We start from the raw sequence: 27,155 nt of genomic DNA on the forward strand, positions 1-27,155 counted from the left end.
TGTGTTCTGATGCCTGTAAAGTGTTTTTGTTTTTTTTTTTTTTTTTAAAGTAGTCCTTGTTAAAGGAATAGGTCACTCTGATATATTTACAGTAATGAAATAACATGTAAGGTGCAGATTTATATGATTTAAGTTATGGTTAAAGTTATTTAGGCTGGCAAAATCATGTTTTTCAACTGTAATTTTTTCTTTTTGTGGTGGTGGAGGATGTCCTGGCAGTACATTTTTCATTTAACAGGTGCTTTTCTGCAAACCAACATGCAATTCAGAGCAAAAAAATAAAGTGCTCTCCACCGAGAGTGCATTCACCAACAGAGAGCTTTAGATGCCAACACACAGTTCATCAAATCACAGCTTGTTAGTTTGATGCTACTATTTTGCTGGTACAAATTGTTCATGTTACTTGCTCTACAAGGGTGGGGGTGCGGTGGCGCAGCGGGTTTGGCCTGTGCCTGCTCTCTGGTGGGTCTGGGGTTTGAGACCCGCTTGGGGTGCCCTGTGACGGACTGGCGTCCTGTCCTGGGTGTCTCCCCTCCCCCTCAAGCCTTGTGACCTGTGTGGCCAGGTTAGGCTCTGGCTTGCTACAACCCCCTTTGGGACAAGCGGTTTCAGTCTGTGTGTGTGCTCTACAAGGTATAATTAAATATCAAAATCATAGCTGATGATGTTGAGTAAATTTAAGGAGGTGTTAGAATCTTGGGAGGGAAATTGGCCTGGGAGACATGAGTTTTAAGACTTCCTGAATGCTGAGGAGGATTCAGCAGTTCTGAGGAACAGAGGGAGCTCATTCCACCACATTAGGGCCAGAAGGGAGAATCAATGTACTTTTGATACTGGATCCCTCTGGGATAAGCAAATGGCCAGAGGTGGAGGAGCGCTGAGCTCTTGCTGGAGTGTAGGCTTCGATCAACTAGTTTACATGTTACTTCAACACATAATCCAACAAATGTAGTCTTGTTCAGAGAAAAGTTTTTCTAAAGCACGTTATCGATGTCCATATGTTTTGAATTGAGACACAAATCCAGGTAAACACAGCTCGTAAAAGTGGCTCTCCAAGTTTCACTAATCGACAGTCTCTCTCCATGACTTGTGGGAGAGCCCTAGGCAATCTCGGTAATCAGTTTATTTACTCAGCTGAAATGTATTTAGTTTAATAGCATTTATCATGCACATGCAGGTGTCCCCATGTTTCAGTCGACCTCCACTGAGGAAAAGATGATGTGCAATATTCACAAAGCAGCGCTGTCCATAAAAAAGCGACTAAGGCATTACAATGACAGTTTTGTAAATAGTTTGAATTGATTACTTTATCATGCACATTATTTTTTGTGCAATTATAAGAATGTCAGGTGAATTATTTGAATCTAAACCAACAGGAACATGTAATCCAAATAACATTTCAACGTATCTCGAAAATAAATAGCACTTGTGTCGCTCTTATTTATGACGACTCACTATAAAAATGCCAGTAAAGTCCTGCATAGCATTTCTGCTGTTATTCTGCACAGAAGGCATTTTTTTTTTGTCTCCAGCTGCACAAAGACGGACCCAAACATTGACGCTTATTGTGACAAGTCTGTCAGAACCTGTCAAAATACAGTGAAAAATTTGCGCATCGATGCCTTGCAAGTCAGGACATGATTTCGGGGGGAAAAAAACCCTACATCTGAAATAATTGGATATGCACGCTTAAATTCATATTAAAATATATCCCACCTTGCCTTCTCCAGTGAAGCACAAAGCAGACCCTGCAGTGAAAAATGTCTTGTCGACTCCCGATAGCCATCTTCGCTGCTCTCTGGTTTTTATTTGCGGGAGAACATAAAACACCTCATTGTGAGATGGAGAGATTTCTGTTAGCACCCCGGTACGTTCGCTGTTCTTACTAATGAAATGAGAAGCATTAGTGAGGGTATCAATTGTGGCTGCCCATTAGTGAGCAACAAAGGAAATACGTTCTGCGCTGTCGTTCAGCTTTCATTAGCCTTAATGCTCCCTACTTGGGCAGGTCAGGAGAAGTGCCGATGCCTTTGTCATCCTTATAAATGGATTTTATATTGTAACTGCCAGAGTGTTATGCAATCTGTGATAATGAATACTTAGTGCGTACAATGTTGTGCACACATAAAATTGATATTTTGGGGAAAAGTCACCTAATTGTGAAGAGATTTTTTTCTGGATTATTCCCCTCCGCAGATGAGCAGAAAGACTGGAGTGGTCCCTTCTGCTTCATCCAGGCTGCAGACCCTCAGCTGGGTCTCATGAAGTCCTGGAGGGTGGGGGACTGCGATGGCGGGGGGGATGAGTGGGAGGACGAAGTCCGGCTCACCCGGCAGGCCGTGGAGGCCGTCAACAAGCTGAGGCCCCGTCCGCGCTTCATGGTGCTGTGTGGGGACCTGGTCCATGCCATGCCTGGTAAGCCCTCCCGTGAGTCCTGTTGCCTGAGACCCCCGCCTTAGATGTTCTATCTGCTGCTCTTTACCAGTGTCTATCTTTGCACCCTGGTCTAGAAATCAAGTCAAAGGCCATCTAAGTCTTGAATAGTTTATGAATTTGGAAGATTATGAAAATATGGAGGACTACTCGCCCAATACATGTACATTTTTGCCGACGCAAAATGTTTAATGTTATTTTATGCCATTGATTTATTCCCATTTTTGTCTATTTAGAGTGTTTGTTGTCATTATCGAGGTGAAATTTCATTTATGTATGCTATTGCAAGAGAGTTTTTGAGTCTTGGTGAATACATCCCGAGTAAAATAATGGTTAAGTCCATTTTAAAAAGCAGTCGGAGAAGCAATTTACTCATTCTTTCACTTTCCTCAGCTGGTGCTCATGTTCAATCTCTGCAGTGTTTCAAGAGATTTTTCAATTTTTTTTTTTTTCCTCTAGCGGTAATGAATTCTACACCATTTGTTCAAATTTGAGGGACTTCGTCCTGAAGAGTTCGTAATGACACGTGATGAGCAGCGTGATCGATAAGGTCCTTTCTGTTCTTTGTTTCGAATGAGCTGTGTGTTCATGCGCTCCAAAACGTACGGCATAAGCTGTTTCCCAGCCCCGGCTGCGCTCAGGCTCTGTCTGGCCTCATGGGCTTCTCACTCGCTGTTTTCGTCCTTCAGCGCCGAGTCGGTAACCGTGGCTGTCATTCTGGCTTAAGTGATGTCTGGAAAGTGCGGCGCTCTCCAAGTGCAGCTCCTCCTTTGAGAAGAGCAGGACAGTCACGCTAGCGAATGAGGAGATTTACTTTCGGTGACACGCGTGTGAAGACCCCTTTGGGTCCCTTGCGGGAGTTTCAGCCCTATGCTAAGAAACCTGTGACTAATTACCTGGATCTATGTACGGCACTGCAGAGACTATCTTTGTTCCAGGCAGCAGGTACTGAAAATAAACTTTGGACAGGTTTGACAGAACAGTGGAAGAATCCATAAGGATGCTGCAGATTTCAAAAACAGCCTCTCCATGTACCTTTTCCTGGGTTTATATCCATTTCAACTCTTCACAATACCAATTATAAGTTCAGGCAGCAGTATTGTTTCATGCATAAATATGACATTATTAAATGACTATGTAAACATTTATTTTTAAAACACTTTAAAAGCATTATGTGACTTCATTTAGCAGATGCGTTTCTCCATAGCGACCTCCAACAAACTCTATGTAGTGTAATCAGCCCACGCACCTTATTCACCGTGGTGACTTACACTGCTAGATACACTGCTTACAATGGGTCATTCATCCATACATCAGTGGAACACACTCTCTCTGTCACTCACACACTATGGGGGAACCTGAACAGCATGTCTTTGGACTGTGGGAGGAAACCAGAGCACCCCCGCACAGACACAAGGAGAACATGCAAACTCCACACAGGCTGAGTGGGGATCGAACCCATGTCCTGTTGCACCACCCAGACGCTATGAGACAGCAGCGCTACTCGCTGTGCCGCCGTTGGAAAAGTTTGAAGGTGTATTGCACTTACTTTCTGAACCGCTTGTCCCATGCGGGGTCGCGGGGAACCGGAGCCTAACCCGGCAACTCAGAGCGTAAGGCTGGAGGGGGAGGGGACACACCCAGGATGGGACGCCAGTCCATCTCGAACCCCAGACCCACTGGAGAGCAGGGCCCGGTCCAACCCACTGCGCCACCGCGCCCCCCTCTTTAATAGAAACATTTGCAAAAAATGTGATAATACACTATTTCTCGCACTGCCGTATGGAATGCGTCAGTTTTGCCTGTGCTGTAGTTATTGATAACATTTTTTCTATAATAAGTAGCATTTTGAAACAACCAAGTGGTTGTCATAACACTTTGCCTTTCTTTGCTATTTAAGATTTAAGAATTATAGAATTGGGCAATTAAGTCTAAGATACACATAAGGCCACGGCACTGTAAAAACACGGTCAATTTAGCTGTGAAGTTTTATTGTTCTTGAAAACCTTTTTTATCACCTCACTGAGAAAAAGGTAGCTAGTTAATGTGTTAAACAACTGGTAAACTTTGCACGTAGCCCTGCAGCCAGCCGACTGCCCACATTACAAGTCATAATGTGACTGTTAATCCATGTAAAATGTGTGCTGTGGCGGATTTGGATTCTAGGTGGCGTCCTGCAAATCTGTGTCTGCTGTCAGCGTCCGTGTGTGGATGGGTGCTTAAAAGGGAGCTTCTTTGTAAGGCTTCCATAATCTTGTTACTTCTCATCGGAGCATGGCAAGAAAATGAAGTGAACGTGTTTTAATTGCAACTACATTTCCATAAGACAAACAGCTGTAGATATATTATTTAATGCGGGTGTCGGCAAGAACGATAATTAAAACGGCCAAACAAAAAATATATTATGGACAGGAGTAAATGAGGAGACAGGGATACATTTCACCCAAGTCACAACATCCTCAAATGTAAATTAAAAAAAAAAAAAAAAAAGGGATGTTCATGTCTATGGCGTTCATAGCTATGAAACAAGCACGGGTGCCTCTCTTATTCATGTTTATCTGTTGATCGCAGCATGTTTTAATGCGCTTAGCGAGGCGTTTGCTATGAGCCTGAAGGTTGAAAACCCAATTTTCCTGAAATATCTGCATACATGCATTAAAGGATCCCACCATATATTCACATGTTCTTAGATACCCTGCAAGAAATCCATTATTTTCTTAGTATGAGTTCAGTGGCTCTGACTTCCTCAATCTTGTCTGTTCGTAACACAGCAACAACATTGCACTTTTTTGTAAATGCACGTTCTACAAAGCCTCTCCTCTTCACAAAATCTAAACCAGGCTCTTCATTTAGTTTTGTTGCATGTGATACGTTGAGCGTGCTTGATTTGAAATCACGAGACCTGCCACCACTTCCCCTGTGGGATTGGGTTATTAGTCACTTCATAAAGGGAAGCTCATTTGTTGGCTTGTTACTGTATTACATTATCATGTTATTTGGTTGTGGGGTGGCTCCGTGGCTCATTGATCCAGATGTGTGGGTTTGAATCCTGCCCCAGCTCTGTCGAAAAGTGGTTTTCTCCCACAGTCCAAAGTCTGTCTGTCTTGGGTGATTCAAGCGAGAAATTCAAAATTCTCTCATAATCTGTATATGCTGCAGTGGGCTCATGACTTGTGTACAGTATAAATTGCACAATGTAACTAAAAATTTTTTTTATTTTGCATTCAGTTTTCTTAGTTCCAACATACTTTTGGTGTTAGTTTGTTTTATATGTCAGTTTTTAGAAAAAAAAAATTTTCCACATTCTTAAAATGATCAAATTTTGGCAGATTTTGTTACCAGGTTTGAAGCATCACATATTCCAGTACTTTGTAGGTTCTGATGCTTTCGAGAATGTTCTGGTGCTTTCTACATTCTTCCAATGGCTGTAAAGTATCAAACTAATGTTGGCACTCTAGAAGAATCAGTGCTATTAGTAAACTTATCATAATAAGATGTAATGTAATGTAAACTAATCATAATCAACACAAAAATCGACATAACTCAACAAAATTTTTCAAAGTTATCGGGTGCATGTTATTTACCAGTTTTTTTAAAATTATTATTATGAAATTACAGCTTTTTGGTTTGTCCAAATGTCCAGCCCACTGGGAGCTTCTGCATAGTCCATTTCTCAGTTATTTTGTTTGCAGGTATAGTGGCAGTAATGGGTTTTATTTTACAGAATTTATAAAGAGTAGGAAGTCTGCAGTGGGGGCTGCGAGATGTAATATTTTGCATGGTTTTTGTGGTTTTTCTTTGAGGGTTTTGTTAATAAGTTTGTTTTTAGTTTTGCCTTTTCACCTCAGTAGTCAGTTTTTTTTCCTTTTGCATGTCCATGCTTGTGCCACATAATCAGACTGAGCTATGGATCTCAGGTTTTAATCACCGCGGTGCTTTTCGCAATCGTCCTGCTTTTGTAGCTGGAGGCACTTCAGGTTTCCCCACAGACATGTCCCGCAGTGTCCCGGAAAACACATGCACAAACATGGTTTGTGGTCATTCGTTAATAATTGTCAGTTCAACACCTCTTCTTTGGAAGTTTCACTTACTGCGAGTGGTGTTTAATTACGAAATCGAAGATGAGGAGTTTTCGCAAAGAATATGTATCATAAAGGAGATCGAACGAGAGAAAAGAGCTGCTGTACGCTGTGCTTTTTGTGCCTGACCGCTGCGTTTCCTCCTTAACGTGGTCTCGCTCGTCCTCTCCTAATTCTGCCTCCACTTCCTGTGTTGCAGCCAGGTAGCGCCTCTTTGTGTCCCCTGCCCTGTCCCCGCCACCCCTGCTCATCAGCGTGGAAGGGTGAGACAAAAATAAACACGATGACAAGTGGGGCGGATAAGACGCCATCCCCGAAGGGGCTCTTTGGATATTAATGGTGTAGTAATTACAGTGAGAGATAATCACTGTAAAAGCAAATTAGAGCAGCGCCGAGGTAACGAGTGAAAACCTCACCTTCCTGTCTCCTCTTCTTCGTGTGCCATCCGTGCCGTCGTCTCCGTCCGTCTGAGCCCGGAAGCGGCCTCCGCCGTGTCAATCGTTAATTCCCTGGCCTCCCCCTCTTCACCTTGTACTCTCCGCTTTGTCCGGCACGCGCCCCCCTCTCCGCGACACTCGTCTCGTCAGGAGTTTCCGTTCATAATTGGATTGCAATACTCCCTTGCTTTTTACTCCGCATTTCCCTAACAAGGTTGTGTGGAGAAAACGTCAGAGGAGTTTTGCCGGAGGGCAGCGAAACCCAAGTCTTTGCTGTAGTACCTATGTGTTAGTGGGGGGTGGCAAGTATGTTTTGTAGTAGGAGGACAAGGATAAATGTATTTGAGAGGGAGGAACCATTAATTATGTGAAATATGAGTGATGCCTATTTGAGAGAAAAAAAAAAAGAAAAATTAAATACAATACTTTAATTTGCAACTCATGTGAAATTTAAAGGTAAAACTAAAATAAGATGGGGCCACATTTTTTAAATGTCACTTTCCTGAGCATTTGAGAGAGACTGGGAGTTTGGTCTGAGTGAGTGCTCTCTGGTGTGCATTTCGGAAATTTATAATGTAGCAGTGGGTAAATTATGAAATGAATAGTAATAAAACCTCTTCCGTCTCTGAAAAAGTGGGATTTTTTTTTTTTTCCTAAAAAAACAGGTCCAAAGTGTGTCAAGCTGTCAGGTACTGGGGGAACTCAATAGTATTAGCGGTAGTTTTCAATGTTGTTACACCTTTGGTCCAAAGTCTAGGTTAGTTTTTTTTTGTATTTCAGATCAGTACACATCGCACACACGTCGTCTGAACCGCTTGTCCCATACAGGGTCGTGGGGAGCCGGAGCCTAACCCGGCAACACAGGGCGTAAGGCCGGAGGGGGAGGGGACACACCCAGGACGGGACGCTAGTCCGTCGCAAGGCACCCCAAGCGGGACTCGAACCTCATACCCACCAGAAAGCAGGACCTGGTCCAACCCACTGCACCACCGCACCCCCCTGTCAGATCAGTACATCAAACTGTTATTCCGGCTTTATTTAGTATGGAAAATACACTCAACTACTGGACCAGGTGCAATGTAAAAAATAAATTTAAAAAAATTGGATAATAGTGTCTGTTAAGCTTCTAAATTGTTGAATGAATGAATGAATGAATGAATGCGTGTGGCTACCCTGCAAAAGAGTGCTGTTTCCACCTTTTTTAACCCTGCTTGGGCTTGGCCTGGCACTCTGTACTTCCGGGGTAGGTTACAGGCCATCGTAACCCTGCCTTTTCAGACGAATGGATTATTGATAGTTAGTGGGTGCATGAGCAAGTGATTCATTTTTATTCTAATAAAGTGCTATGGTTATGGGGCAAGTGGCGCAGCAGGTTTGGCCAGGTCCCGCTCTTTGGTGGGTCTGGGGTTCAAGTCCGGCTTGGGGTGCCTTGCGACGGACTAGCATTCCGTCTTGGGTGTGTGCCCCCTGCAGCCTTGTGCCCTGTGTTGCCGGGTTAGGCTCCGGTTCGCCACGACCCCACTTGGGATAAGCAGTTTCAGACTCTGTGTGTGTGTGTAAATTGCACTGGACACAATTTCAAAGTTTGGGGAAGTAAAAAGTCTAGTTTTATTCAGTAGTAAGAAAATTTTGTCAAAGTTTAGTCTTCTTAGGATTTTGGTTATACTGTCAATACACCGCTATTCAGTTTTATTTGTTCAGTTTTGTCTTTTGTAGTACGATACTTGCTTCTTTTGTAAATGGTGCAATGTCTGACAGGTGGAGGTTTGATTTTTGTAATGGGTCCAATGGCAATTAATTGCAAATTTGAGAAGTGACTTTAAAAGGTGGTGCCAATACATGTAACACATCCATACATTATCCCTAACCACTTGTCCAGTGCAGGGTCATGGTTGTCTGCAGCCTATTCAGGAAGCATAGGGCACGAGGCAGAGTACACCTTGGGCTGCACACAAGTCCATCACAAGGCAAACATTCTCACACACACACACACACACACACACACACACACACACACACACACAGAGTGCAATCTAGAATCACCAAGTCACCTGAAACTCATCTTCAGACTGTGGGAGAAAACCCAGGCAAACATGGGAAGAGCATCCAAGCTCCGCACAAGCCGAGCCAGGTTCAAACCCCTGTCCGAACCCAGAGACCAAGAGGTGCGAGGGCAGTAAAACAGGCAGGAAAAGAAAGAGGAATCTCAGGCTCTGTTGTGTTCATTGTTACATTACATGATGGCTTGAGGGGAAATTAAATGAGTGCCACATTCTGTGACGATGAGTAATCTTACCGTTAACAGGAAAGGGACAGCAGGATTGTTATTTAGCTCTCCTGTTGACTCACAGAGCATCTGAAGCGGAAGGTTGATGGTCATAATCAGCCAGCCCACAGAGGCTCAGTGGAACATTAACTCTTCCCCCCCACAGAATCACCTTCAACATGTTTTAGTACACATATTTTGTTTTAATTTTATTTATTTGTTTTCGTTTTGGGCTTGTGACAGCTCAGACAGTATGGCAGTGGCCATAGATTTGAAAATGAGTCGGTGCTGCAGATGCATTTACATATGCGTATATGGTTATCATGTGCAAATTGCCTACCGATGCTTTCCTGCTGATGTTTGCTTACGCAGTGACTCACCGCAGTAGAAGACGTCTCTGTGTTTCCAGTAGAATGTGCCTCAGCAGACTTCACCTTTTTGATCTGAAATCCTTGATCAGCGGAACGGCAAGGAGTATAGAGCACTTTCTGATGACTATATCACCAACGTTTTGCCTGTGCATTACAAAAATGCTTAACCCTTCCGAGGGACCGATAGCCTCCTGCTCCACGAGAAATGCAGAATGTTGTTTTCTCAACTGAACGTCACCGTGTTTACTATGCACTGTCGACGCAGTGATTTATTCACACCTGTCTGCTGGTGGAATTCTGCAGTGACAGCAAGCCTGCAGGTGCCACATTAATTATGAAGCTCTCATTCTCTATCAACCCCTGGCATCGGTGGGTTGATCTGAGGCTTAAGTCCTTGTAAGCATGAAATTGTGTGTTTTGACCAGGTTGGGAGAGGTGAGGTATTGTATTAGCGACAAGTGTGCATCCCCTCCTTGGGTGGATTTTTTTTCTCGTTGCATTAATTCTGGCAATCCAATGAACCAAATCACTGTACAGCAATTTATTATTGCAGATAAATTAAATTCTTCGTTCTTTATCTCAGTGTTTAAGTCTTCAGGGTAAAAATAATATGCGTGTACGAAAAGAGAACATAATGGAATACATTTTCAGATCAACATATGTTAAATATGCTATGAAATAAGTTGACTCGATTCCAATAATGAATGAATGAATGAATGAACTATGATGAATGAACTGAATCTTGAACAACACCTAAGTGTTATCCTCTTCCTCTGAACACAGACTTCATGTTTTTGTTTCCAAAAGAATCCAAACATTAGCTTCTCTTGCCTTAACAGCCAGTAATAAAGAGAAATAAAGAATTGTTTTGGAGCAGCTGCTGATTAGATGCTTTGTGTCATGTAACTCCTACTCCCTTTCTACAGTTGTTCCAGAGACATTAAAATTTTTAAAAAGAGTGCCAGTTGGATTTTTTTTATTCAGTTTTGCTCATTCTTGTCATCTTATTGAAGTCTGTCTAGAGTCAGTCCTGGGTTTAATATGTGTGGCTGACTGCTTGTTCACCAAGGCTGTGGTTTCCATTTGTTTCTTCAAAGTTTCAGGGGTGCGAGAGCATGTATGGGGTCCAGACCTTCTGTGTGCCATTAGAAATAACGTACCAGTATGACGTACCAGAAAAAGTCATTTCCAGTCTATTTTCCCATGACCCTGTACTTCCAGTGATTGGGACCTTGTTAGAAGCCACTGCTAACCTTTAGTGCCTTGTGACCTCAGTGAGGTTTTAGGAGATTTCAGATGATTAGCCTAGAGTGTCTTATCGACTCAGGCATGGAAACTGTAACTAAAAACGTAAATAGTCGGATGGGTTTTGGCATCTGTTGGACTTGGTAAGAAAAACCCACTTGATCGAGGGCTCCATTTCAGTGGGGTATGGCAGTACGTGAGGGACGGCGTGGCCAGCTGTTCTGTCTGCCAGCCCGGCCATCCTCTGTCAGCCATCTGCGACCTGTAGGTCCCGCTCAGCGAAGTGCCGCCATCCACCCTGCCGACAGACCTGAACTCTGACTCATTGAGGAGTGCCACTCAAAGAGGGTTTTCCCTGGGATTTGGGGGCTTTGGGGCTGGTCTGTATCGTGCATGTCTGCGAGAAACGAGGAAGACATGAGGCATTTTCTGGATATTCGAAATTTGGTCAAGGACAAGTGGAGGAGAACTAGATCCAAAGACCTCAACTCATTCCAGGACTGATATCTTCACAGTTCTGCTGTACACATCCTGATCCCCTGTTGATCCACATATTCAGATACATTTAAGAAAAATCAGTAGGAACAGGGGTCATGTTTACTGTGATTCAGCCCTTGATATTATGTGAATGTGCTTTTCTGAAGAGTTGGTGAGAGTATCAGAATTCCTATTATCACTGAACCCAGCAGGTATTTAATGCAAATTGCACCCAGTGTGGTATTTTAGCCATGCTTCTCTGTTAGTGTTTAATTGCCCGGAAATTATCCTCTATTAAATGAAATATGTAGACCATTAGTTTGTAAAGATGTACATTTCTTTTCATCACTCTTTCTCTCTCTTCCTTCATGAAAAAATTGCCTTAAAGGCTCCCAGTGCAGCCAGTTGCGCACATCCTTAAATACTAATTTAGGGAAGCGGCTGGTCTAGTGGATATGGGTATGGACTTGTACGTATAAAAATGCTGTTCTGCAAGCGAACGTGTTTGTATAAATTAATTATGTCAGAATGTAGTATACAGGGATGAAATTTGTGACTTACTGTAAAGTGATTGCATGCCCCTCGATAAAAGTATTCATAGATTAAACTGTCGTGAACATGCTTCATTTTCTGCTCTATAATGTATAATAAAACAAGTATGTTTTACTTTCTTTGGCTTTGATATCAGCGTAATAAAACACATTTGCAGGGGATGGTTGAATTTTGGTTAAAAATGACCCTGTATGGGACAAGCGGTTCTGAAAATGTGTGTGTGTGTGTGTGATTGTTAATCTTAAAACAGGAAGCCAGTCCTGAAGATGAAATATAAAATATATTAAACATTAAATCAAGGCTGCCTTACGTCGTGAGGACTGTTTTCCATTTCTAAAACACAGGAGCACTCTTCAGTTTGACATTTTCAGGACAAGCTCATTTCATCGAATAACAGATTAACCCCGGCTTATACCCTCTTGCTTTGACCAATGTCATTAAAAAAAGTTATCCCGCTTTCTATATTAAATTAACCCTGCTGAGAGGCACTAATGGCCTCAATTTAGCCTGCACTGCAATGGAAATATTAATAAGGTTCATCCATGTCTCTCCAAGTTTAAAAAAAAAAGAAAAAGATGTGGAATTGAATGTGACTCCATGTACTGAAGCGTGGCGTTCGATCCACGCCGGGGAAGCTGACACCCTTCCCTGGGGAGGGCGCCGCCGCATGCCGCCACAGCCAGCTCCTCCTTGTTGAATCTTCAAAGCAGGAAACGATGGCGAGGGCTCAGTGTGAGCCAAGGCCCGCAAATCCTGACTGCTCTGAAGTTGGGATAATGTACGGCGCTGCGTCTTCGTGACTGTTTCCTGAACACAAGATCGGTAACTGTTCAATTAGGGCGTCGCAGAGGGAGCTGAGCACCACTGCTGCTCCCGAGATGAAAGGCTACACCTCTGTGATGCGTCTGAGCTCCGAGGGAAACGGCATGAAGCACATTTAATTTCATCCCTTGTTCAGAGTAAATTTGCTTGGTTATTGAATACAGCATACAGTGCCATTGATATTTTGATAGTGTGTCTGCTTTTTCCTACTTTGGTGGGATTAGCGTGAAATTGGTTGCAGCCAAATCACCCTCATGAATAAAACCTGATATTAAATTAATTTTAATTAATTTTGTTACTCCCTGTTCCCAGCTGTACCACAGTAGCACAACAGGTAGTGCTGCTGTCTTACAACATCGGGGTTGTGGTTTTGGATATGGGTTCACATTCAGTTCAGTCTGTGTGGAGTTGGTGTGTTCTTCCCGTGTTTCTGTGGGTTTCCTCCCATAGTCCAGACATGTTTCTGGAGGACTGGTGAGTGTGTGTGTCTGCCTTGTGATGGACTGGTATCCATCCAGAGTACACCCTGCCTCTTGTTCTCTGTTTCCAGGATAGGCTTTGGACCACCGTGGCCCTTCATTCGACAGGTCGGTGATAATGGACCCATGGATGAAGAAATTTGTCGACGTGTGTGTGCGTGTGTGTGTGTGTATACATCATTTTAATTGCTACAGATAAATTACATTCATGCACATGCGCTTTAGTCATAATGTGCTTCTGGGATAGGCTCCAGACCACCGTGACCCTGAATTAGACAAGCAATGATTGATTATTCCCATCTCTAAGGCATTCTGGTCATTGTTAGGAGCATGTTTTTGTATCGCATTCACATCTTTTGCTTGTAAAAGCTATTAGTTAACATTGATGGAGCCTCACTAAAATCTGATACCAATTACTTCTGACTGCAGAGGTGATCTTGAAAAGGGTGAACTTGAGAAACATTAGAACGCAAGTCTCGTTGATCTTTGCAGTCACCGAACCTTCATTACACACGCACTCGTACGCTTGAAGGATCACTGTAAGACGTATCGGATTTAATTTGGAAGCTCCTGAAGTCAGAAACCCCCCTCCCCCGCATTCTGCGAGTGGCAAGGTGGAACATGAAAGATGATTCAGAGAGCAGTAAATGTCTTCTTCCATACCTGCTCCAGTCCTTGATTTTTTTTTCTTTGAGAAGAGGCCTTCTTTCTTGCTCAACAATGTTTGGTACGTTAAGGATTCAGTTCAGCTTGGTGAAAAGACACCAGGTCTAACGTTCACCCGTGAAGATCGACACTCATACTGTATCTCTTAGGTTATATTGGGGACCAACTAAAAGTGTGGACAAGGTGAAAGGGAGGTTGCTGTCCCCCAGCCTCCAGCACGGTGTCCCTTTAATTGCAGTTGAAAGAGGATAAGCAAAAACCTCTGGGGAGCTCTGCCACATTGGTGGAAGCGGCCAGAGGGAAATCAGCTATAAAGGATGCCCCATCTATGTGCTTTGCTGATAGTAATCTCAATCTTGATATGCTTTTAATGGGTTTCTCTGGGGTTTGGAAAGGCAGAGTGACATGCAAAGCGGCTGAGGGAATAATACTGTTAAATTTCAGGCCAAGAATAGTCCCACGATGTATCAGTTGTATCCTCACAATGATCGTGTTATGAATCATTTGTTGCAGCCTCCATCAAAGCCTGAGGACCAAAACGGTTGCCAGCCACTAAGCGATCTATGATCTTATGTGATAAGTTAAAATTCTTTGCTTTTCAAACGTTGTGAAGATTTCACATTTCATTGTTTTTAATTCCTACTGAGACAGTACCGTTTGTATCAGTATTACGGTGCATTACCGGCTTATGTATCCCCACACTGCGATCCAAATTAGGAAGCATATAAAGACAGTGACAAGTTTCTTCCTTTTCATTATATTGGGGGAAATTACACAGAGGCATGATATGAAAGGAATTTCTCTCGGGAGCAGTGCAAACTGTTTATCTGGGAAGCAGTACTTCACCGTGCATGTTGCCGCAGCAAATGTCCATCAGCATTAATGGGACCGAGCGCTCTGACTGTCTTACCTTGTTTGCGTTGCGACAATCTCTGTCGCAGTGTCACTAATTCAGCCTGATGCGATATCATTACAAGCAGGTGAGACCGGTGTCATGCTGTTAATTTATTGTCGTGTCACAAAGGGAAGAGCAAACAGAGAGCAGAGTGGATTGCGACTCGCATCCTATCACCGTCTCCATGTCTTTGTCATTCAAGCCCCAAGCGGTCTGTATGGATTTATTTGGCCACCGTGACGTGGCGAAGGTGTCCCGTTCTATTGTCGTTGTTAGTCAGCTGCAGCACCTCTCATTTACCACGCTGTCCTCGATGTGTTCTGCACCTGCAGCAAGCAATTAACCAGTCTGCCTGTCATTAGAGGACTGAAAACCAAATGCGTACCAAGTAACATAGTTATATACCTATTTCTGATTTATAAATAAGATTTTATTGATTAGTTTGAACTTTTCTCAAAAGCAGCTTGCAGTGTTAGATTTGAATACTATGTTACTTACAGTCATTTAGACAGCTTAGTAACTGTATGAGATTAATACATTATAAGTACCTTGCTCAAAGGTCCTGCAGCTGTGCCTGGGGATTTGAACTCATATGAAAGCAATGGCTTGAACCACTTTGCTACCTATATTTTTTTTAATATACTATATATATGGGGTGGTGCAGTGGGTTGGACCAGGTCCTGCTCTCCAGTGGGTCTGGGGTTCGAGTCCTGCTTGGGATGCCTTGCGGCGGACTGGCGTCCCGTCCTGGGTGTGTCCCCTCCCCCTCCAGCCCTATGCCCTGTGTTGCTGGGTTAGGCTCCGGTTCCCCGCGACCCTGTATGGGACAAGGGTTCAGAAAGTGTGTGTGTGTATCTAAATGGGGGGGGTGCGGTGGTGCAGTGGGTTGGACCAGGTCCTGATCTCTGGTGGGTCTGAGGTTCGAGTCCCGCTTGGGATGCCTTGCCACGGCCTGGTGTCCCGTCCTGGGTGTGTTCCCTCCCCCTCCAGCCTTTTGCCCTGTGTTGCTGGTTAGGCTCCGGCTCCCCGCAACCCTGTATGGGACAAGCGGTTCAGACAATGTGTATATATATATATTTTTTTTTCCCAGCTTTTTTAAAAGAAGGTACTGACATTAGGGGGCATGGTGGTGCAGTGGGCTTGGCAGGGTCCTGCTCTCTGGCGGGTCTGGGGTTCGAGTCCCGCTTGGGGTGCCCTGCAATGGTCTGGTGTCCCGTCCTGGGTGTGTCCCCTCCCCTTCAGCCTTACACCCTGTGTTGCTGGGTTAGGCTCCGGTTGGCATCGATCCTGTTTGGGACAAGGGGTTTCAGACAGTGTGTGTACACACACACACACACACACACACACGCACACACACACATCATCTGTACGGCTTGTTCCATACAGGGTCGCGGGGAGCCGGAGCCTAAGACAATGTGTGTACTGACATTTTAATCTTCTTACTGAATAGACCTTTGTCTTAAGCCAACTTTTCATAAAATTATAGTCAAATAACAGAGTTATAGTTTTTTTTTTTCTTCAATAATATCATATTCAACCAGTAATTTATTACCAGAGTAACTTATTCAAAATATGTAAAGCAGTTAATCACACAATTACAAAAAAGGTTTCATTGGTGTTTTCCAAATTAATGTTTGGAAAGAAGTTGTGGATCAGGGTGCAGTTATCATGAACACTAGAAGCTTGAGATGCTGTTTTGCAGTCTCTAGGGAACAGCACAGTTACAGTTGCCATGAAACAGAGTAGATATGTGCTGGACTGGGTTACCAATTCTGGACTGAGTGGATGTGGTACCAGAGTGCCAGTGCACATGCAAGGGAGAGAATGATACAAAAGTGTTACAGTAAGATAACATTTTTCATCAAATTTTGATGTGAAGAAGCACAGCTGCAACCTTGTCAAAGTCCTTTAAGTTCCAGGATCATTTATTTTCTGGAAAAAGTATGATGCCAGGCTGGAAGGATGTAACTTTTGTATTTGGCAGGTAATGAATACAGAGAAGCTCAGGAGAGGGACCTGAAGGAAGCTCTGAGGGGCATTGACCCAGAGATCCTCCTTGTGTTTGTCAGCGGAAACCACGACCTTGGCAACACCCCCACGCCGCAAACGGTTGAGCTGTACCGGCAGCACTGGGGTGACGACTACTTTAGTTTCTGGGTAGGCGGGGTGCTCTTCCTGGTGCTCAACTCGCAGCTCTTCTTCGACGGCTCAGCCTGCCCCGAGCTGAGGGACGCGCAGGAGGCCTGGCTGGAGGCCCAGCTGCAGAGTGCGACCCGGTCCCACTGCCGCCATGTCGTGGTCTTCCAGCACATCCCCCTGTACCTGCGCTCCCCAGACGAGGAGGACGACTACTTCAACCTTCAGAGGGCGGCGAGGGAACGCCTCATCCAGCAGTTCCGGCAGGCAGGTATGAGCTGGGCACTTGACGGCACTGCAGTGACCTACTGTGTGATCAGCTACTTCCTGATGTACTTCAGCTACTACCTACTGTACTTTAGCTACTACTTCCCAGACTTCAGCTACTACCACACTTACCACACTTTAACTACCACTTAGCCTACTTTAGCCATTACTCTCCGTACTTCAGCCACTACAACCATACTTCAACTACTACTTTTTGCACTTCAGCAATTCAGTGCCATAGTTTAGCTGTTACCTACTGTAATTTAGCTAGTAAATACCACACTTTAGTCACTAGCTCTTGCACTTCAGCTACTATTTACTTTTCTTCAGCTACCACCTACCATATTAAACTACTAACCGTACTTTAACTACTACCTAGCTGCTACTCACCATTAACTTCAGCTTCTACTTACCGTAGTTTAGCTACTACTTCCCAAACTTCAGCTACTACCTACCAACTACTACTCACCACACTTTAGCTCTTACTTTTTGTACTTCAGCCACTACGAACCATACTTCAGCTGCTACTTTTTGCACTTCAGCAATTACATGCCATACTTCAGCTGTTACCTACTGTAATTTAGCTAGTAAATACCACACTTTAGCCACTACCTCTTGTACTTTAGCTACTACTTACTTTACTTCAGTTACCACCTACCATATTTAACTACTTACCGTACTTTAGCTACTACCTAGCTGCTACTTACCATTAACTTCAGCTTCTACTTACCATAGTTTAGCTACTACTCTTTGTACTTAAGCAATTATAAGCCATATTTTGCCTACTACCTACTGTACTTCAGCTGTTAAATACTGCATTTTAGCTACTACCTACCACACTTTAACTACTTCCTATCATACGTTACCTACTACTTAGTGTACTTCAGCTACTACTTATCCTATAGCCACATTTTTTTGCATGCAGGGTATGAAAATGTAAAGGACATGTATTGTCTGAAAGCTACTTTATGACTGGATTTGCCCCACAAGTCACTGTTTTATTCATTATTCATTTGCAACATGTATTCAGAAGAAAATTTTATTTTTGTGTAGTTATTTAACAGTATAGCAGGCCTGAATGCTCACCATGCTTTTTAGATTACTGGATTCAGCAGAACCTTGGATTTGAAGGGATATTACAGTATATTTTTATATAGTTCTTTAAACTTATAACCAGGCCTCACTATAGCTGACAAAAGTGAGTGAGATATGTGAGAAAAGTGAGATATATACATACATTTAAAAAATCCCAGTAGATGGATGAATTAATAAAATCCAAAGTTAAATGACAGCACTACCTGGCACAGTTTTGTGTTTTAAAGACAGCTGTTTTATTAAGCTACTTTATTGAGTTGTCCTTTAGGCAGTGGCTCTTGGGGTTGCTGCTAATTGAAAAATAGGAAAAGAACATTGTAATTATAAGGAGGTCATTTCACGGAAAGGTATTTTCACAGATGTTACGCTGTCTTGATAGATTTGGTTCTTTTATTCAGGGATGTCTAATATTGAGAAATGATCAGTAAGTATGTTATAAAATATGTAAATATTTTAGAAAATATGGAATTAAAGCTGAGACCAATGACCTGTATCAGAATAAATACAGCATGGAAGCAGAGGCAGATGAACTGAACCTGAATAAATACGGTATGGCGGCAGAGACTGTGTTTCAGCAAAACCAGCACAGCAGCTGAGACCACAAACCTGTGCCTGCGTACACAACCTGTGACAGATGCAGAATGTGCCACTACCTCCCATTCCGTCTGAAATTTCACACGTAATAAAGTCCGCTTTCTGATTCGTACATATGTTAACATGTTTTGGTGTTAATTATAATCAAGTTTTTATTAAAATATTTTAGTAATTTTTAAAAATATTGATTAAAGAATACTCAGCATTATTAATGATGTTTGATTATGAACAGATGGTGTTTAATAGCCAGTTGGCTGTCCGCAGTGAATTCTTCTCTGTATTGCTTCTAAAGTACAGTATGTTTCTAATAGCTGTTTGCCACAGATTCTCAAGTGTGAAAACCGAGGTTTATTATTTTGGGTGGGTGATATATTAGCACTGAAAGTTAAAAATAAGGGCTGATGAAGTTTTTGGAAGTGTAATCATAACTGCAAATACACTCAGACTGTCTGTGTCCTTTACCCATTATGAAGCGTTATAACAAGGAGACATTTTGTGCCGATGTCCCAACACTGCATTAAACAAAAGACAAAGGACCTGTCAACTTTGCCTTTATATCTCATATTAAAGGAGATTTTACTCGGTAGGAAAAATGCAACAAAAATTGATGTGACATCGTAGTTTTAATTCTAATGTTTTTTTCTTCTAAATCTCATGATCTAACTTCTAAAAATACAACGAAGTTGTAATTTTAGTATCTTCTTTCTTGGTGTCATTTCTTGGGGGGGTACTTTTCCCTGGTGTAATATTCAGAGTTTTATTTAAAATTTGACAAAATAAATAGCAAAAGATTACACTTGAGCAAGAGGTGTAAAGTACACACACATTGTCTGAAACCGCTCATCCCAAGTGGGGTCGCGGCGAGCTGAAGCCTAACCCAACAACGCAGGGCGCAGGGCTGGAGGGGGAGGGGACACGCCCAGGACGGGACGCCAGTCCCTCACATGGCACCCCATGCAGGACTTGAACCCTAGACCCACCAGAGAGCAAGACCCGGCCAAACCCGCTGCTCCCCCTGTAAGATGTAAAGTATTGTAAAAATATTATCCAGAGATAATAAACAGTCCCCTTAATAATAAAAATGACACACTGAGTCAAGTCAGCACTAAGCACCATTGCCCCTACAGAGCTATTATTTGTTTAGCTGACACTTACCTCCACACAATGTATAATGTTGTGTTCGTATGCTGTGACTTACAATTATTTACCCCTTTAGTCACCTAGGTATTTTTTACTCCATCAATCCAGGGTAAGCAGCTTCGTCAAGAGTACCACAGCAGGAGAGGAGATTTGAATCCAGGTCCTCTGATGGCTAACTACTATCTTACTGGCATAAAAACAGTTGTGAAGTGGCTCATCAGTCCTACAGGTGTAGTGGGAAGATATGGGACGGAAATTGCATCTAAAGATCACCAGTGATGATTATCTCTGAAGTTTGTTGGAAGCCTGTTCCGCCACTCTGGCCCGCAGATAAGATGCAACCTGCTTGCAGACACGCAGAGCTGTATGGGTGCGAGTGGCTGTCCTGTCCACTGTAGCGCCCCTCCTCGCCCTCAGTGTGCCTTTCCTTTGCTCGTCTGTCGTTTCAGCACCGGCATGTCGTTTGTCTCCCGTCCCCATGCATTAGGGACAGATGGCCAAACTTGGCGTCACACTCTGAAACTGGATTTGTTTCAAAAGTGGGCCATTTATTTCCATGAGGTCTACTGAGAGTAGTGGAACCGATTCAATTGCTCGCGCCGAGTGAAAATGAGGGGTGGCCAGTCTTTTTGGGGTTAAAGCTTTGCATAAGTGATCTGTGGAGGGCTCTGTCATTTATTCAACACGCCTGGGTCACAGGATATGCGGGCACTTCATCTTTTGTGTCTTTTCCTTTATGTAATCTAATAGAAAACCTCCCGATTAGATTTCAAAGGACACAGGTACTTAAAAATATATATTGTAACTTGCATGGACCAACAACCAAACCAATTTTTTTTTTTTTTTTTTGAGAACTATATATCTTGGGGTGCATGGTGGCACGGTCGGCAGTGTCCTTTAGGAGTGTCACAAGTTAAAATATATATTTTAGACTTACATTTTTGTATCATCCATGAGCTTATTTTATTCAGTGTCAATGAAGCTCAAAGCGGGAGGCATGGTGGCGCAGTGGGTTTGGCCGGATCCCGCTCTCTGGTGGGTCTGGGGTTCGAGTCCTGCTTGGGGTGCCTTATGACAGACTGGCATCCTGTCCTGGGTGTGTCCTCCAGCCTTGTGCCCTGTGTTGTCGGGTTAGGCTCTGGCTCGCCGTGACACTGCTTGGGACAAGCGGTTGTTGCCGATGGACAGATGGATGGATGGAACTCTATATCTAATATATATTTACATTTTTGTATACATCACTTGGATATATTCTATTTTTGCGTGCATGTATCTCAAAGTATTCATTGGTTCCTTCTTTAAGAGCAAAAACGATTTCATTATGTAAACTATATTGACTTCGTCCATGGAGAGCACCTGTCCGTCTTCGATTGCCGGGCAGGTGCGTTCAGGAGCGGTTGCGTAAAAGGCTCTGATGCGGGATTTCTCGAGGTTAAGCCTGAACCTTGTCACTCTGCCTTCCACCACGGCTGTTGTCAGTCACCCCTTTATCATCAAAGACTGCTCAAGGTGGCAGGTTTTAAAAGAATTTAGCGCTAATCCCGCTCCAGTCCGGGGACACCGCTTCCAAGGTGCAGGGTCTCAACATTGACACTCATGTCAATCAAGGATTTTGCAACTTTTTTTTTTCTTTTTCCCCCCACTTTCCCCTCCCCACTTGTCCTTTCTCCTCGCTCTAAATTCCCAGTACAGTCTGACAGCTCTGTGGTCGCACCACCATCTCTGTACTTCTCTCTGTCACCCTGCAGCCCACCAGGCACCTGTGGCATGACGAAACGAACGAGTAAAGACATGACACCAAGCAGTTTTTTTTAATAATTATTATTCTTCCACTCTAATGTGCCATTTGTAACCTTTATTTTTAATAAAATATATTTTTTTCTAATTGCCCAGCCAGCACAGTTTTTTAGTTTTTTTTTTTTTTTAAAAGGCTGCATAGCATAAATTATGACACTTATTGCACCTGTACCGTGTAATAAGGAGAAAAAAACGAGTGCTGAGCTTGTGCAGTAGCCCAAGACACGACAGGTGGGTGACACTTGCAATTCAGTGCACTGCTCCTGAAACAATTTCCAGTATTTTTGCTTTGTGGCATATTTTACAATTGCAGAGGTGACATTGATGGATTGGCACACATTTGAAGGGCAAAGCTGGCCTTCTTATACAGAGCTGTCAGGGCCAGATAATCGAAAGTGAATTTGTTGAGTAAAATACACCCATGTCTGTGCCGCTCTTTCACCCCGCGCTACTGTTGGTGGGGATATTGGAGCAGGAAGCAGGGTCCAAAACGTGACAGCGCATACAAACTCATTCCCCAACTTTATTGGAACCTTCAGACCTAATAAAGAAGCCAGACTCTATGGAGATGATTTGAGGAACGTTTTATGTAAGCTGGCTGCGATGTCAGTGGCTCATCCGTTCAGAGCTTTGTCCCCGAGGCATGCCTACATCATCTCGCTGCACGTGCTGTCAGGGGGGGCTGCTGCTTCCTTTTATTCCTAATCACCAAATTCAAACTCAATTTCCATTTTTTTTATCGTTCGTGCCGCCTTGTAATACTATTCTTTTGAATGTACCGTTTTCCGGTACAGCTTTGGTCCATCTCGTGGATTTCCATCAAACTTCAGCTCTTGTAAGAGAACTTTAGCATACTCTACTTTTATTTAATGTTGACATCCTCCCCAGGCAAAACTAGTCTACTCATTAACTGGAAGGAATAGAACAAAGTTTCATTTGTACCCCCACCGCGAATACTTTGGTAGTGACATTCCTTTGGTAAAAATGTTAACTACTCAGTACGTTGGTTTTGTACTGGTGTAAACACATACATAAGAATGAGATTGCAGCAGCTAGGAGCCTATGATGTGCACTGCTCAGCTGAAATCCACAGTATGCCATGGGCTCTGGACATGGGTCCAGCGGGCTTCATTCTCCATAGGACCGACACCTTTACCGAGGATTATACCATTACAGGTCAGTTGATCCCATATTAGATTAATGTAATTCTTCACTTAAGTTAATGAAGTGCACCTATGTGTGTTTCATTATTAGTACTTTTCTAGTATTTGTACTTGTGTAACTCTTCCCATAAGTACTCTCTTTAATTTCTCCATGGAACCTGCTTTATTTCTTAGCGTTGACACCCTTTGCTGAATTCCATAACTGCATTTTGCCATTTAAAGAGTACTTTGGTGAAAAGGTACTTCCTCCAGTGTCTTACCATTATTTTAAATGCAAGGTGATGCGAGAATGTGATTTAAATGAATTATTTGACGTGGTGGATGTAACAAGAAAGTTTAACATTTAAAATAAGTCGATTCATTCATTCATTCATTCATTCATTCATTTATTTATTTATTTGGGACTAATACATTCTCCAAATGGCACCAATAAGAGTTGCAGGTGCAGCAGCTTCACAGATGGGAGTTGACACCAATTATTCTTCCTCCCAGCGTGTTGGCCTTGAATTATAGAGCAGTTGCCTAGTTTTTCTGCAAAAAGGTCCCCACCGACTCGGATAAATATACGCAGAGTGGCAGACCGATGCGACGTAATTAGCTGAGAAGAATTTAATGCAGAAATGTGTTTGTTTGTTGCCAAGCTGCCATACGATCCTGCAGGTTTGCACTCCTCCTCTGTGCGTACAACATGGGCGATGTTCCTTGTTAAGTATGTGCAAACAACTGGACTATGGAAGTTTTGATGAGATATTTTTGAATCTGTTTTTCTAGAAGTGAAATTAGATCTTTTTCTGGTCTCAGATGAGTAATAATCCTTAATTCTGAAATAAGACAAACTACTGCTACAAGTAGTGGTGGTAATAATAATAAAGAAAAAACATTTATTGGGTATATGATTGTCTGCCATTTCAGATTGTTGCTTTTGTTCTTTGGTCCTGTTAGCAGAAGCTTGTGATCTCAACGTTTTCAAACTTTTCCATATAGCATCTGGAGCTTCTGCGTTCTCGGTGACAAGTGTTCAGCCATCTGCCCGATGGTGTTGGTCCTCAATGATGCTGCTGTATTCATACACCCAGTGGTGAAGCCAGGCTCACTAAAACTTTCTGGATGTTTTCCAGCAGACGATGTTGCTGTTTGACGGAGTCGTTTCAGCCTTCCTGGTTCCTCGAGGTGGTGTTGGGGTTGTATTTTTGCAGTAAGAGCCCATTGGTCAAGAGCAGAGAACTCATGCTTCGCATTTTGATTTGTAATACTCTAATTGACTCCAAGAATATGGAGTTCTGTTCTGTTTTTCTGTTGGCTTTTGAGGCGATGTCTTTTTTTCTCGTATTATTTGGCTGTTTGTAGGGTACTCTGAGGCCTGAACTGAGTCAAGTCATTGTGCTGTAAAATGTGTCTTAAAGTTGCCTGGTTTTTGGAACTTGACCCTGTATCACCCTTAAACATTTACAGTGTTGTACTACTTCTATAACCAAAGTATAAACAGTTTCTTTGAGGGATCTAAAGAATATATGAGTTCTGAAGCTCAGTGAAGCTCAATTCTCTGAGGTAGTAAAACAAACTCGGTATTAAGGATGGCACAGCGAGTAACGCTGCTGTCTCACAGTGCCTGGGTGGTGCGAGAGGATGTGAGTTTGATCCCTGCTCAGTCTGTGTGGAGTTTGCATGTTCTCCCTGTGTCTGTGTAGGTTTCTTCTGGGTGCTCTGGTTTCCTCTCACATTCCAAAGACAAGCTGTGTGTGCCAGAGAGAGTGTGTTCCACCGATGTATGGAGTGACCCATTGTAAGTAGTGTATCTAGCAGTGTAAGTCACCATGGTGAATAAGGTGTGTGGGCTCATAACACCACATGGAGTTTGTTGGAAGCTGCTTTGGAGAAGGGGGGTGTGGTGGCGCAGTGGGTTGGACCGCAGTCCTGCTCTCCGGTGGGTCTGGGGTTCGAGTCCCGCTTGGGGTGCCTTGTGACGGACTGGCGTCCCGTCCTGGGTGTGTCCCCTCCCCCTCTGGCCTTACGCCCTGTGTTGCTGGGTAGGCTCCGGTTCCCTGCGTCCCCGTATGGGACAAGCGGTTCTGAAAATGGATGGATGCTTTGGAGAAAAGTGTCTGCTAAATAAGTAAATGTGTTAAAACACCTATGGAATTTTTGCCTGTTTTTTATTTTCCCCAGATTTATTGCTTAGTTTCTTACTGCTTCCCATATATGTTTCATTTTGTAATTCATCAGCCTTTTGCATTATGTTCTATAGCATAAACTCAATTAAAACTGAGGGGTTAATTTCATTAAACATGAATGAGAGGCTGCAGGGCCATTCTTTTGGTGCAGGAATGAGGAAAAGTGTCTCTCATAGATGGGCAGGAGGGAATAAGGTGGTGATTTATATCAGTGTGGTGAAGGATGGTGGGCCAGTTATGAAGTGCCCCTTTGGGATCTGCACCATGTTAGTCTCTATTGTTGCTCATTGTCTGGTGGATGTTGAGTCAAGATTGATTTGTACATTGGAAGAAATTTTAGGTTCCTTCTTTTTTAATCGAGTTTCTCCTGCTGATGCTCTGCCTACCAGGGGACAAGAGAGCAATAATGAGTTCAGGGGGGAATTACAGCTCCTGTAGATCCTGCTCTATGTGAACATTTTCTCCTGGCTTCTTTGGTTTTTAACTCTCTACAGCCTGAAAGGTTGTAAATTTTTGGCATAATAGTTAATTAAATCACGGTCTCTCTGACCAAACATTAATTTTCCATTTTCACAGTCAAAGTTTACATTTTATTGATTTCCTGTGAAATGTCTGCATGTGGTCTTAATTGTCATTCCTTTATTATGTTTGACACTTATGAAATAGCCAAGTATTACTTTTCATTAGAAAATCACAACCGTCAAAAATAATGTGATTAATTTTTAAGTCATTTTACCATCTTGGAATTGCATTTGCCTGTGTGCTTTTAGAAATGTCACTACTGAGGAGTAAACAGTGGGGATGTGCAACTGTATTTAGATGGACTTCAGGTATAAGGGCCATAGCTGCACTGATTTTGTTCATTTCCCAGCAGCTGTACATCCCGGATTGGCTTATTACACTGACATAAGGAGCTGGGGCAAGGTGATTAAATTATTGCTCTGTATCTCTATGGAGCAAAGATCAGCTCACTAGCTAATATTGACATTGCATGTTACATTCGTGTCTGCTCTTAATGCTCTAGGGTTAACTTGTAGCACCTAGTGACCTGGTTAGAGCTTTCACTTTATTATCTCAGGGTTCCTGGTTTTGGGGGGGTGCAGTGGCGCAGTGGGTTGGACCGGGTCCTGCTCTCTGGTGGGTCTAGGGTTCGAGTCCTGCTTGGGGTGCCTCGCCATGGACTGGTGTCCTGTCCTAGGTGTGTGCCCCCCCTCCAGCCTTGCGCCCTGTGTTGCTGGGTTAGGCTCCTGCGACCCCAAATGAGACAAGTGGTTCAGACAGTGTGTGTGGGTTCCTGGTTTGAATCCCACTCCTGCAGTAGTGCCCTCAATCAAGTTACTTAACCTGTTCTAGAAAGACAGTACATTATAGTGAGGCTCAAACGAGTAGATGTAGTTTTTGTCTCATTTCACAATTTTATGCAAGATGCCTCCTTTCTTCACTGCAGCATGCTGTGAAATTTTAATGCTTCTTTTTTCCTCGTTTGGTCCATATCCCTGCTTACCCTGTGAACTGTTGAATTCTCTTATTGTCCTATAGGTGTGACAGTTATATTAGTTCATAGTGTTTCATTGTTCAGTGTCTGCAGCTTGTAACTCCCGGGCTGAAAGCGAGTCCCATTCCGGCCTGCCATGAATCCGTAATGCTGTTTGCGTGCATTTGAATAATGTGAAGTTCAGTATTTCACTGGGTCCTGTATGTTTCCACTAATATTCGTATACAATATACATCACTTCGTTCCAGGAGCGAGATATTTGGGCCTACTGATTTTCTTCTTAATAATCACTCTTGTTTTGGAAATTCTGACGTATTTTTATTTTTCACTTTTATTAATTGGGGAGTTGGGATGACACAAAGGTGCAAGGGGTAGGTGCCTCACAGTCCAAAGAGATGCCTTTCGGGTGAGTTGGAGATCCTGAGATTGCCCTTAGTGTGTGTATGCGTGAGTGAATTTATGTGTGGCTCCCTGTGATGAACTGGCCTTCCATCTAGAGTGTACCCTGCCTGACACCCTACCCTTCTGGGATATGCTCTGGATGGTCACAACCCTGCATCGAACAAGCAGTTATC

At 43.2% G+C, this 27,155-nt stretch overlaps 1 protein-coding gene across 1 annotated transcript in view; it reads left to right on the plus strand.

The window, feature by feature from the left end:
• Positions 1-27,155, plus strand: part of cpped1 (calcineurin-like phosphoesterase domain containing 1) — a 36,395-nt gene that overhangs the window by 3,527 nt on the left and 5,713 nt on the right. The window contains exons 2-3 of the mRNA XM_018740340.1: positions 2,197-2,415; positions 16,707-17,129. Coding sequence (XP_018595856.1) covers positions 2,197-2,415; positions 16,707-17,129 — 642 coding nt within the window. The remainder of the gene's footprint in view (positions 1-2,196; positions 2,416-16,706; positions 17,130-27,155) is intronic.

The sequence above is a fragment of the Scleropages formosus genome, chromosome 20 (genome assembly GCF_900964775.1).
Source record: "Scleropages formosus chromosome 20, fSclFor1.1, whole genome shotgun sequence".
Lineage (NCBI taxonomy): Eukaryota > Metazoa > Chordata > Actinopteri > Osteoglossiformes > Osteoglossidae > Scleropages > Scleropages formosus.